Source organism: Anomaloglossus baeobatrachus, chromosome 5 (genome assembly GCF_048569485.1).
Source record: "Anomaloglossus baeobatrachus isolate aAnoBae1 chromosome 5, aAnoBae1.hap1, whole genome shotgun sequence".
NCBI classification, from domain to species: Eukaryota; Metazoa; Chordata; class Amphibia; order Anura; family Aromobatidae; genus Anomaloglossus; species Anomaloglossus baeobatrachus.
This window is the reverse complement of record NC_134357.1, coordinates 510,483,041-510,495,868: the sequence shown is the minus strand read 5'-3', so window position 1 is coordinate 510,495,868 and position 12,828 is coordinate 510,483,041. Positions and strand designations below refer to the sequence as shown.

Below are 12,828 nucleotides of genomic sequence, written 5' to 3'. Positions count from 1 at the left end.
ATGATAGCAGGTAGGGTATTTTCTGCTGGTAAGGAGACAAATTTCTTTTAAGATGTTATAATAGTGTCAGCCTCTAATTGGCAGCAGATTATCCCATGGTTACTATGTCCCCCAATGAGTTTATTTTCATATCGTAGCCTGAATCCTTCTTCCCTGTGGATACATTACATCTGGGGCTATAGTGTAATCTGATTGTATGTGGCCATACAGGAAGGACACATGGATTGTGCCAAGTTATAACCCTCCCATCATCAGGATACAGCAGCAACCTGGATTCCTCCTAACAATGTCTCCCACTGCTGTGTGATATAATCCTTGCTCTCTTTTGCCAAATGAAGTTTAATTTCTTTGTTTCCCTTAGACAGCAATGATAGTGGAACTGACCATCTGCAATAACTCATCTGTGGTAAGGAACGATGACTACAAACTAATACATTAGATGATCACCATCGTTGTAGTCAGCTGCAGATACCTAAGGGTATGTGCCCACGATCAGGACTCACTGCATTCAGAATGCAGCGAGTCCTGACCTACGGGGCCGCATGTCTCCTCCGCAGGAGACCGCAGCTGACTGTACCCACGATCAGGGTTAGGTGCGCTGCGGTCTCTCACTTGTGTTCTCCCTACGGAGGACGCATGCAATTTTGCAGCAAACAATTGACTTGCTGCGGTCTGGAAAGACGCTCCGCAGGTTAGTGTTTGCTGCGGATAAAACAAGCACAGTGGACACAGGATTTCTAGGAATCCCATCCACTGAGCTTGTACTGTACACCGCAGCGTTTTGGACGCAGCTGAAGCATTCTGTGTCCAAAATGCTGTGAACACTGATCGTGGGCACGCACCCTTAATGATGAGGTTTACATACACAGGATCCAATATAACTGGATGTTTTTCCATGATTACACCATTCTCAGTATACTTTTGACCTCATTGCATGTAAAAACCTGCCAAAGTTGTCAATTTTTGCAATACTGGTCCTGGCTAATCGAGCACCAGTGACCGTGTGCAAAGTCAGGTTGTTCAATCTTCATATTGTGAGCACTGATCACTTCATTTTACGCTGTACTACACGGTCATGTGTGTAATAGGTGTCACATGAGTGTGTGAAAGTGTCTCTAAAAGGGTTCATTCAGAGTATAATACCGGATGATAAAACAAGACTGAGCACAAGACCTTCACAGCCGTCTACACATCATAGGGAGATTTCATGACACCTTCTCTCCATCTACCTCATGATCCAGAAGAACATCAGGATCTTCTTGTTTACAGTCCTGTGGGAGAAGAGGACGGGGACATCTCTCTGATGTTGTCCTCTCACTGGATAGAACTGGAGGAAACACATACAGGGACTGAATTCATTCTTTACATACAGGTAATTATAAGTCATGTGTATTTAGTCCTGTCTATTACCTGGTGATGTGAGGGGCTGGGGATCCTCCATCATGACGTCCTTGTATAGATCTTTGTGTCCTTCTAAATACTCCCACTCCTCCATGGAGAAATAGACGGCGACATCCTGACACCTTATAGGAACCTGACACATACAATGATACCGTCATCCCCCGATCCCTTCATAGCGTTACTGTACAATGTCCCAGCAGTGTCACCTCTCCAGTCAACAGCTCAATCATCTTGTAGATGAGTTCTAGTATCTTCTGCTCCTTGATGTCCTCATGTATCAGGGGGTGAGGTGGAGGCCCCGTGATTGGGCTCAGGGGTCTTCCCCATCCCTCAGACACAGGGTCCTGACAGCGCTCACTAGAGGTCTTCTTCACTACTGTGTAATCCTGGATATGGAGAGACACATTAATAAACCTCACTACAGACATTTCCAGAGTCCTCACCTCTCCAGTTCTGTCCATCTGTTATTCCCATAGATAAGAATGATGTAATGTGACGAAATCAGAATCTCTCACCTCTCCAGTAAGCCGGAAGAGGATCTCTAGGGTGAGGTGTAACATCCTCTCCATAATCTTGTCCCTGCCCTTGTCCATCCTTGATGGGTCAATCCGGAAAATTCTCTTCTATAGAAGATCTGAGAGGATCCGATATTGTAGGGACCTGAATGAGGAGAAGATGAGGATGTAACATCAGAAAGATCCCATGTAAGAAATCTCCGGAGTTGTTACCGGCTTCACATGATCACTACATCCAGTCCTGGCCCCGTCCTGCCCCCGGTATAACACACAATCCACCTATAGTCACACACAGAGATTTATCACAGAACATAGAACCGGGGCCGTCAGTAACAGATAATGATAGAACATTAATATCTCCTGATAGTGACAACATGGAGCGGGCGACGGCCATAATGGAGACTGTACAGTAACAGAGCAGCGAGCGGCGTCAGGAGGGAAGTGACCCAATCTAATCCCATACAGACAGATCTCCTGATAGAGCCGCACAGACGGGAACACGTTCTGTCTCCTGGAGTTTGAGCGCAGCACTGAGGGGGTTAATGTAATGGGGAATCTCCACATCCCTCCTCCTGCAGAGCCGCACACTAGATATATGGCTGTGGGTGAAAGCTCCGCTCCCTCTGCCCACCAGGATTTGCCCCGTTCCCCTTTATCACACACAGTCTGTTCCCGCTCGTTCTCGGCGCCATCATTACCCGACTCTCTCACTCTCTGCAGCTTCTTCTCTTACATGCGGCCACTTCCTACAGGAGAAAACACTTCACTTCCTGTAAACTGTATAATGCCTCCTGCCCCCCATGTGACTGATCACATGACTATGACATCATCACAGGTCCTGTAAGCACAGAGCAGCCATCTAATTTAGGGTAGATGCTAGAATGTATGGGCTCCTTCCAGGTATGTCGTCATTTCTCTCGTGATAGGTGTTCAAAATGCAGCAGATGGTTTCCAGAAAATAAACATGGTTTTTCTACGTCCACGTGGGCATGGAGTTGTCATACCTCCCAACATTTAAAGATGAGAAAGAGGGACAAAGTTTTAAGCCACGCCTCCTAACCACACCCATTTTGCAATTTGTCACGCCCACATCCAATCCTTTTCAGCACTGCTGATCACATTGTTTAAAGCGGGCTTTACACGCTACAAGATTGCTACAGCGATCTCGTTGGGGTCACGAATTTTGTGACGCACATCCAGCCGCTGTAGCGATGCCGTTGCGTGTGACACCTATGACCGATTTTGCATCGTCGCAAAAACGTTCAAAATCGGTCATTGGTGACATGGGGGTCCATTCTCAAATATCGTTACTGCAGCAGTAACGAAGTAGTTTCTCGTTCCTGCGGCAGCACACATCGCTCCGTTTGACACCGCGGGTACGAGGAACCTCTCCTTACCTGCCTCCCGGCCACAATGCGGAAGGAAGGAGGTGGGCGGGATGTTTGTCCCGCTCATCTCCGCCCCTTTGCTTCTATTGGGCGGCGGTTCAGTGACGCTGCTGTGACGCTGAACGAACCGCCCCCTTAGAAAGGAGGCGGTTCGCCGGTCACAGCGACGTCGCAGGGAAGGTAAGTAGTGTGACGGGTCCGGGCGATGTTGTGCGACACGGGCAGAGATTTGCCCATGTCGCATAACCGATGGGGGCGGGTATGCACGCTGGCGATATCGGTACCGATATCGCAGTGTGTAAAGCAGCCTTTAGGCTGCATGCCCACAATCAGTATTTGCAGCATTTTGGATGTAGCGTGTTTTTGCTGTGTCTAAAACGCTGCATTGTACAGTACAAGCACAGTGGAGGGATTTCTAGAAATCCCGTGCCCACTGTGCTTGTTTTTTCTGCAGCAAACACTGACCTGCGGAGCGTCTTTCCAGACTGCAGCATGTCAATTGTTTGCTGCAGTTGCATGCGTCCTCTGTAGGGAGAACACAGAAGGAGACCGCAGCGCACTGAACCCTGATCGTGGGCACAGGCAGATGCGTTCTCCTGCAGAGGAGACTTGCAGGCCCGCAGGTCAGGACCCGATGCCTCCAGGACACAGCGAGTCCTGATCGTGGGCACAGGCAGCTGTGGTCTCCTGCGGAGGAGACGTGCAGCCCCGCAGTTCAGGACCCGATGCCTCCAGGACACAGCGAGTCCTGATCATGGGCACAGGCAGCTGCGTTCTCCTGCGGAGGAGACGTGCAGCCCCGCAGGTCAGGACCCGCTGCCTCCAGGACACAGTGAGTCCTGATCGTGGGCACAGGCATACACACATATATGGTACATATTTGAAGACAAATTCCCTAAAATACATATAAACAGACAAATCTATACACAGTCATCTGCACTGACATACATAGATATATACATCATACATATACACACATTGGAGGTAATAATATGGGGAAGCCGGCAGCAGCCGCACTCACCTACCCTGCTTGTCTCTATCCAGCTCCTCCTCGGCATGTGATCACTTGGCAACACTTTAACAGACCTAGCCACGCACAGTGCACACTGACACCGCTGTGTATGTATCACAAGGGAGGATGGGGGTTTGATATTTTTATATATATATATATATATATATATATATATATATATATAAAATGTGTATACACTGTATATATACAGTATATATCACAGGAGGGGCTGGGGACTACAGTATATACAGCACAGGAGGGGCTGTGGGCTACAGTATATACGATACAGCACAGGAGGGGCTGGGGGCTACAGTATATACAGCACAGGAGGGTTTTGGGGCATAGACAGTACTTAAGGGGGTATACATATTCGGCTTGTTTCAGATGTCAGTGATTCTGGTATGTATGTGCTAGTTTTTCTACGTACCAGAATCACTGACCTATGCAGACCCATTATAATCAATGGGTCTGCACACACATCAGTGATTTTTCACTGACTGTGTCTCCGTGCGGCCTACATGCGTATCCGTGATTGCCGCACAGAAACATGTCCATTTTTTTCTGGCATCACTGATGTCCCACGGACCACACTATGGTGTGATCCGTGGAACAGGTACCAGAAAAACACGGACATTTAAAATAAAAAGCTTTTTCAACTCACCTTCTCCAGCGATGCTGAGTTCGGCAGCTGCTCTCTGCTTCTTCCTGACCTGCACATTATGGCATGCATATTCATTTATGCAGCCAGAGCCGGCCCGGAAGTAGCTGCAGAGGTGAGAGAGCGGTGGCTGGATGCTGAATCGCGGGACTCTTCAGCACCACGGAGATCAGGTGCGGGGACAGGTGAGTATATGTCCATGTGCAATTACGGAGTACGGATCACGTATAACGGATTGCACATGGACAACCACTGTGTGCCGTGAATCACGGAGTATGAAGGGACATATGCGTGTTTAACACATCAGTGAAGAACGTCTGTGTTTTTCACTGAGGGGCATACATGTTACTAAGGGGTATACACATTACTGGGGGGAAATACACTTTACTGTGGGGCATACAAATTACTGGTAGCATAGATATTACTAAGGGGCATATAGCTCTGGTGTTGGGGCTTATTCAGCTCTAGGGGCACATATGTCGCGGGCAGAGGAGGGGACGCTGCGCTCTCCCACTGCTCGGGTCCGGCCGCTGCTTTTTTAGCAAATTCACGGCGACTCCTAGCCTTACCGGGGTCCGTAAGCCCCTGCCAGATGGTGCTGACTTCTGTTTGCGTACCGGTCCGGAACCGCCGGGCCACCGCCCGTCCACGGTCCTTACGGTAAACTCCGATAGGTCACTCCTGCAGACGGTCACCACCGTTTGCCAACCTTGCTGATCCGTCCGGGCCACACACCCGGACCAACTTCAGAGTGCTCTACTACCACTTAACTTCCTCTCACTTTCTTCTCCAAAACTAGACTGACTAACTGTCTGCTTTTCCCGCCTCCAGGACTGTGAACTCCTCGGTGGGCGGGGACAACCACCTGGCTCCACCCCCTGGTGTGGACATCAGCCCCTGGAGGAAGGCAACAAGGGTTTTGTCTGACTTAGGTGTGCCTGACCGGGAGTGTGGGGTGTGGTGGTGTTGTTCTCTGTGGCCCCTGGCTTGTCCAGGGCGCCACACATACAGCTCCGATGGGGGGATGGGGCATACAAATCTGGTGTGGGGGCTGGGGGGCACACAGATCTGGTGAAGGGGGGGTGGCTGGAGGCATATAGCTCTGGTGAGGAGAGGGCTGCTGGGGCATACAGATCTGGTGAGGGGGGACTGGGATACATATCTGGTGGGAGGGGGCTGGAGGCATACAGAGCTGGGGGGTGCTGGGGGGCATATAGATCTTGTGGGGGGGCTAGGGGGCATACAAATCTGGTGTGGGGGCTAAGGGGCATACAAATCTGGTGTGGGGGCTGGGGGGCATACAAATCTGGTGTGGGGGCTGGGGGGTATACAAATCTGGTGTGGGGACTGGGGGGTATACAGATCTGGTGAGGGGGGGGGTGGCTGGAAGCATATAGCTCTGGTGAGTAGAGGGCTGCTGGGGCATACAGATCTGGTGGGGGGGGGGCTGGGGGGATACATATCTGGTGGGAGGGGGCTGGAGGCATACAGAGCTGGTGGGTGCTGGGGGGCATATAGATCTGGTGGGGGGGCTGGGGGGCATACAAATTTGGTGAGGGGGCCATACAGATGTGGTGAGGGGGGTGACTGGAGGCATATAGCTCTGGTGAGGAGGGAGTTGGGGCATACAGCTTTGGGTAGGTGGGGAGGTCACATACAGCGTTCCTTGGTGTTGCAGCTCCTCTTCCTCCAGTCTCTTCATCTGTGGACAGAGCTCAGCATGTTGCTTGGTAGCTCCGCCCACAGATGCACTTCCTTCCGTACACAAGCAGCCCAGCTGAGAGCACTGCACGCCGAGCTGCAGGTGCCGATTTAAAGCGCCGGCAGCCAGGAAAGTGCTGCTGCCGCCCACTAATAACAGCGGTAGCACACAGAGCCAGAGCAGTGAAGCATTGCTCGGCTCTGCTCATGTGCATTAGGAGGGGGAGAAAGTCAGACGAAGAGAGCCATGGGACAGAAGCATCACGATCGTGACACCGGGACACCAGCTGAAATCTGGTACAGTCCCACAGTATCCGGGACGGTTGGGAGGTATAGAGTTGTTTATAATAGAAGTGGTGGCCTGGGGGTAAGACCCACCCCTGCACGATTATGGTGGACGAGAGGAAACATCACCACGCCCACCAAGCAAGCGGGTCACGCCCACTAACCTGGAAAGAGCCCGTACATTCTAGGCTCAACCCTGCAATGTGACCTCATCAGAATCTCTCACCTCTCCAGTAAGCCGGAAGAGGATCTCTAGGGTGAGGTGTAATATCCTCTCCGCCATCTTGTCCCTGTCCTTATCCATCCCTGATGGGTCAATCAGGAAAATTCTCTTATATAGAAGATCTTAGAGGATCCGATATTGTAGGGACCTGAATGCGGAGAAGATGACGATATAACATCAGAAAGATCCCATGTAAGAAATCTCCGGAGCTGTTGCCGGCTTCACATGATCACTACATCCAGTCCTGGCCCCGTCCTACTCCCGGTATAACACACAATCCAACTATAGTCATATTAAAGGGAACCTGTTATCAGAAATTTAGCTTGAAACCTAAGAGTTTCCCCCTCTGCAGCTCCTGGGCTGCATTCTAGCAAGGTTCCTGTACTTTTTGTGGCCCCTTTTAAACCAAATTAAATACTTTATAAACTTGTACCTTTTGCTATGTAAATTTTGTAAATCGTCCATGGGGGCGGGCTCTCTGCTGACCGTTGCTGTTCCTCCAGCAGATTTACGCCGCCCCCCAACGCTGAATTTCATATCTCAGGACGCCGCCCCTGGTCCCGCGCATGCGCTGTGCGACTGTAGCGGGACTGTGCACTGTGTGCACGTGTGACCGCTGGTGACGTTTTGCGCGGCTCTCTTCATTTGCTGGGTGGAGGTGACAGGAGCGGCGGTTTCTTCTGCTGCTCCGGTCACCTTCATGCAGCAGAGCTGGAAGCGACGCTGGACCATCCTGGATTCCGCCGGACATGGAGGGCTTTTTGGGGCTGATTAAAGTGGTGAACCAGGGAATGCGTTTGTGTTTTTTATTTCTAATAAAGGATTTTTCAGTTGTGTGTGTTTATTTACTGTAATTTACAGATTAATCATGGAAGGTATCTCGGGGAGACGCCTGACATGATTAATCTAGGACTTATTGGCAGCTATGGGCTGCCAATAACTCCTTATTACCCCGATTTGCCAACGCACCAGGGCAAATCGGGAAGAGCCGGGTACTGTCCCAGAACAGTCGCATCTAATGTATGCGGCAATTCTGGGCGGCTGCTGACTGATATTGTTAGGCTGGGGGGCTCCCCATAACGTGGAGCTCCCCATCCTGAGAACACCAGCCTTCAGCCGTATGGCTTTATCTGGCTGGTATTAAATTTGGGGGGAACTGCACGCCGTTTTTTTTAATTATTTATTTATTTCTATACTCCATAGTGACACGCCCACCGGCTGCTGTGATTGGGTGCAGTGAGACACCTGTCACTCAGCGTGGAGGCGTGTCTCACTGCAACCAATCATAGGCGCCGGTGGGCGGGGAAAGCAGGGAATACGAGATTGTTTAATGAGCGGCCGGCTTTTTCAAATTAGAAAAAGCCGCCGGGGCAGTGTGAACGCCGTGCAGCGCCGGTGATCGGGGATCGGTGAGTATGAGAGAGGGGGGGACACTTCAGTCACTCGGGGGATTAGTGGTCACCGGTGAATCCTTCACAGGTGACCGCTAATCAGTACACGGCACACAAACAGAGCCGCGGCATGACAATGAAGTCGGGTGAAGTTCACCCGAGTTCATTCTCATCGCGCTACTCTGTCTGCCGACAGTTTTCACGGTTTTCACGGATGTGTGTTTTAGGCCTGACAACGTCCCCCAATGACTAGCTAGGTCGTTCTGCAGGTCCGGATCGCTGTTGCGTCGTTGGCCAGGTCTGCCTGTTTGACAGCTCACCAGAGACTTTGTAGCGATGCCGGCCAGGTTGGGATCGCTGGTGGGATCGCTAGAAAGTCTCAGTGTGTAAAGGGGCCTTTAGTCACTTCCCTCAGGAACTCTTTTTTTCAATTAGATCTCAAAGAACAAACACCCTATGAAATTTTGGCAGGGCTGAAAACATTAACCCCTTCCTTAATCTAACATTTTCCATCTTTTTCTTCATACCTGTCAAATCTTCTCCCTTCCCAAGAAATAAGGTTGGTTATCTCACCCTATGTCACACAGTTATGGGATAGGCCCTTAACTACATCGGGTCAAAAAACCAGGGTGAGCATCACCACCTCTCTTACCTTTCCCTGTCCTAACTGCAAACCCCGCAAAATATAATATATGCAGTAGGTGACATTCTGAGCATCGTTTCACTGCGTGTTGTTAAGCTGGTCATGATCCATGAGACGAGCGCTTTCTTTATAGCTGGAAAATAAAATACAGTATGGTTTCTTGAAAGGTTCAGTTACTGTATTTTTTTGCACAAGCCAGTACACAGATTATTATTAAATATAACTACATACAGTGACTTTATCTCCTGCTGTCCCCTGGCGTTTAAGAGTGCACTCCCTGTTCCCCAATGACTCCGTTCATAGGCACTTCCAATGGTCTCCTTGAAGCATACCACAGCCTGATTTGAATGTGGATCTCTGATATGCATTATATGGTTCAATCAACCTGGAGAGATTCTCACTATTACACACTTACCTTTAGGATTTCCATTGGATCCCTATTGCACTAAGCCTGTATTGACGGTTGCCATTAAAATACCCCGCTGTGACGCCATAGGCGATTCACGCTCTTCAGCTCCCAAACTTTCTATTTTCCGCTGTGGACTATCGCCAAGGCATCATCCCACAACCACGTTTTGATCCATCCATTGTATGGTCTATGTCCTTATATATCTCTTTTAGTATCACCTTGATAAAAGCTCTACGAGCTGAAACGTCGGTGTAATTGATGAACCTTTTTTTGTGCCTTGCAATAAAATCACCTGAAAAATTTTTTTTTCATTTCATATTCTCTTATCTGAGTGTGCCGAAGCTTTCCCTTTTTTTATTGACTATTAATTTTCTTCTGAGCACCTCTCTATACCAGTAGTTCGTGCAGCCAGGCTGACTTTTTTTGTAGACTTAAAAATAGCCAGAAGCCGCCCGGAATTGCCGCATCCATTAGATGCGACAGGCCCAGGACTGTACCCGGCTCATCCCGAATTGCCCTGGTGTGGTGGCAATCGAGGTAATAAGGAGTTAATTGCAGCAGGCCATAGCTGCCACTAAGTCCTAGGTTAATCATGGCAGGCGTCTGAGACACATCCCATGATTAACCTGTAAGTGAAAGTAAATAAACACATACACCCGAAAAAATCCTTTATTTGGAATAAAAGACAAAAAAAACACCCTCTTTCACCACTTATCCCTATGCTCCCCTTATCGGTATGGATAAGGGGAGCATAGGGGGATCAGTATGGATAAATGGGAGCATAGGGGGATCAGTATAGATAAGTGGGAGCATAGGGGGATCAGTATGGATAAGTGGGAGCATAGGGGGATCAGTATAGATAAGTGGTACTATAGGGGAGCAGTATAGATAAGTGGGAGCATAGGGGGATCAGTATAGATAAGTGGGAGCATAGGGGGATCAGTATGGATAATTGAGAGAATAGGGGGATCAGTATAGATAAGTGGCACCATAGGGGAGCAGTATGGATAAGTGGGAGCATAGGGGGATCAGTATAGATAAGTGGGACCATAGGGGAGCAGTATGGACAAGTGGGAGCATAGGGGGATCAGTATGGACAAGTGGGAGCATAGGGGGATCAGTATAGATAAGGGGAGCATAGGGGGAACAGTATAGAAAAGGGGAGCATAGGGGGCAGTATGGATAATTGAGAGAATGGGGGATTAGTATAGATAAGTGGGACCATAGGGGGGCAGTATGGATAAGTGGGAGCTTAGGGGGATCAGTATAGATAAGTGGGAGTATAGGGGGGCAGTATAGATAAATGGGAGTATAGGAGTATCAGTATAGATAAGTGGGAGCATAGGGGGATCAGTATAGATAAGTGACGTCGCTGGGCTACAGACTCTCCGGGACAAGCTGCTCTGCGTGTCCCAAAGGTGATTTTTTTGCTTCTGGGAGTAGGGGGGCCGATACACAATTCTTGTGCAGGGGCCCTTTGCTCTTAGTGTCCACCCATGACAAGACCAAAGAGCTTTCTAAGGATGTCAGGGACAAGATCATAGACCTGCACAAGGCTGGCATGGGCTACAAAACCATAAGTAAGACGCTGTGTGAGAAACAGACAACTGTTGGTGCAATAGTTAGAAAATGGAAGAAATACAAAATGAGTGTCAATCGACATTGATTTGGGGCTCCATTGAAAATGTCACATTGTAGGGTATCCAGGATCATGAGAAAGGTGAGAGATCAGCCTAAAACTACACGGGCGGAACTTGTTAATGATCTCTAGGCAGCTGGGACCACTGTCACCAAGAAAACCATTGGTAACACATTATGCTGTGATGGATTAAAATCCTTGCAGAGCCTGTAAAGTCCCACTGCTCAAGAAGGCACATGTGCAGGCTCATCTGAAGTTTGCCAATGAAGACCTGGATGATTCTAAGAGTGATTGGGAGAAGGTGCTTGGGTCAGATGAGACAAAAATTGAGCTCTTTGGTGTTAACTCGTGTTTGAAGGAAGAGAAATGCTGCCTATGACTCCAAAGAACACCATCCCCACTGTCAAGCAAGGAGGTGGAAACTTTATGTTTTAGGTATGTTTGTCTGCTTAGGCACAGGGCTACTTCACCACATCAATGGGACAATGGATGAAGCCATGTACCATAAAATCCTGAGTGACAACCTCCTTCCCTCTGCCAGGACATTAAAAATGGGTCGTGGCTGGGTCTTTCAGCACAACAATGATCCAAAACATACAGCCAAGGCATCAAGAGTGGCTCAAAAAGAAGCACATTAAGGTCATGGAGTAGCCTAGCTAGTCTCCAGAATTGAATCACATGGAAAACATATGGAGGGAGCTGAAGCTCCGATTTGCCGAGCAACAGGCTCAAAATCTTAATGTTTTAGAGATGATCTGCAAAGAGGAGTGGACCAAAATTCTTCCTGACATGTGCGCAAACCTCATCATCAACTACAATAAAGTCTGACTGCTGTGCTTGCCAACAAGGGTTTTGCCACCAAGAATTAAGTCTTGTTTTCCAAAAGGATCAAATACTTATTTCTCTCTGCAAAATGCAAATAAATTTATATAATTTATACAATGTGATTTTCTGGTTTTCTTTTTTTTATTCTCTGTTAGGCTGTGTCCGCACTTTGCTTTTTACCTGCTTTTTCAACTGCAGCGTTTTAATGCCAAAATGGATGTATTTTGCTTTTCAAGCATAGTCTATGAGAATTTGGGTTTCTTGTCCGCACTATGCTGTTCAAAATGCTGCCTTTTTGTGGCAGAAATTTGGGCAAAAACTCTGCTTTTTTAAAGAAGCAACATGTCAGTTGTTTTTGCCATTTGCGTTTTGAACTGCAAGCAGAGTTTTTGCCCAAATTTCTGCCACAAAAAGGCAGCATTTTGAACTGCATAGTGTGCACAAGAAACCCAAATTCCCATAGACTATGCTTGAAAAGCAGAACACATCCATTTTTGCATTAAACGCTGCAGTTGAAAAAGCAGCAAAAAAGCAGGTAAAAAGCAAAGTGCGGACACAGCCTTAAACGTAACCTACCATTAAAATTATAGACTGTTCATGTCTTTGTCAGTAGGCAAACTTACAAAATCAGCAAGGGATCAAATACTTACTTCCCCCACTAGAAGGGGGGAGCCAGCACTGCTTGAACAATGGCGTGCAAAAAATTAAGTGTAAATGCACAAATAATAATTATTAATA

The 12,828-nt window shown here is 48.4% G+C and overlaps 1 protein-coding gene across 5 annotated transcripts in view; it reads right to left on the bottom strand.

The window, feature by feature from the left end:
• LOC142311979 (uncharacterized) overlaps positions 1–12,828 on the bottom strand; it is a 90,294-nt gene that overhangs the window by 23,984 nt on the left and 53,482 nt on the right. For 3 of the 5 annotated variants that reach the window (XM_075350854.1, XM_075350852.1, XM_075350849.1), the window contains exons 1-5: positions 2,615–2,686; positions 1,917–2,061; positions 1,608–1,787; positions 1,411–1,534; positions 1,230–1,327 (exon numbers count right to left, since the gene is read on the bottom strand). In XM_075350854.1, the coding sequence (XP_075206969.1) occupies positions 1,230–1,327; positions 1,411–1,534; positions 1,608–1,787; positions 1,917–1,994 (480 nt within the window). In that variant the 5' untranslated portion in view covers positions 1,995–2,061; positions 2,615–2,686. Of the gene's footprint in view, positions 1–1,229; positions 1,328–1,410; positions 1,535–1,607; positions 1,788–1,916; positions 2,062–2,614; positions 2,687–7,186; positions 7,262–12,828 lie in introns of those variants that run through there. The other 2 variants (XM_075350850.1, XM_075350851.1) reach the window with 2 other exon arrangements.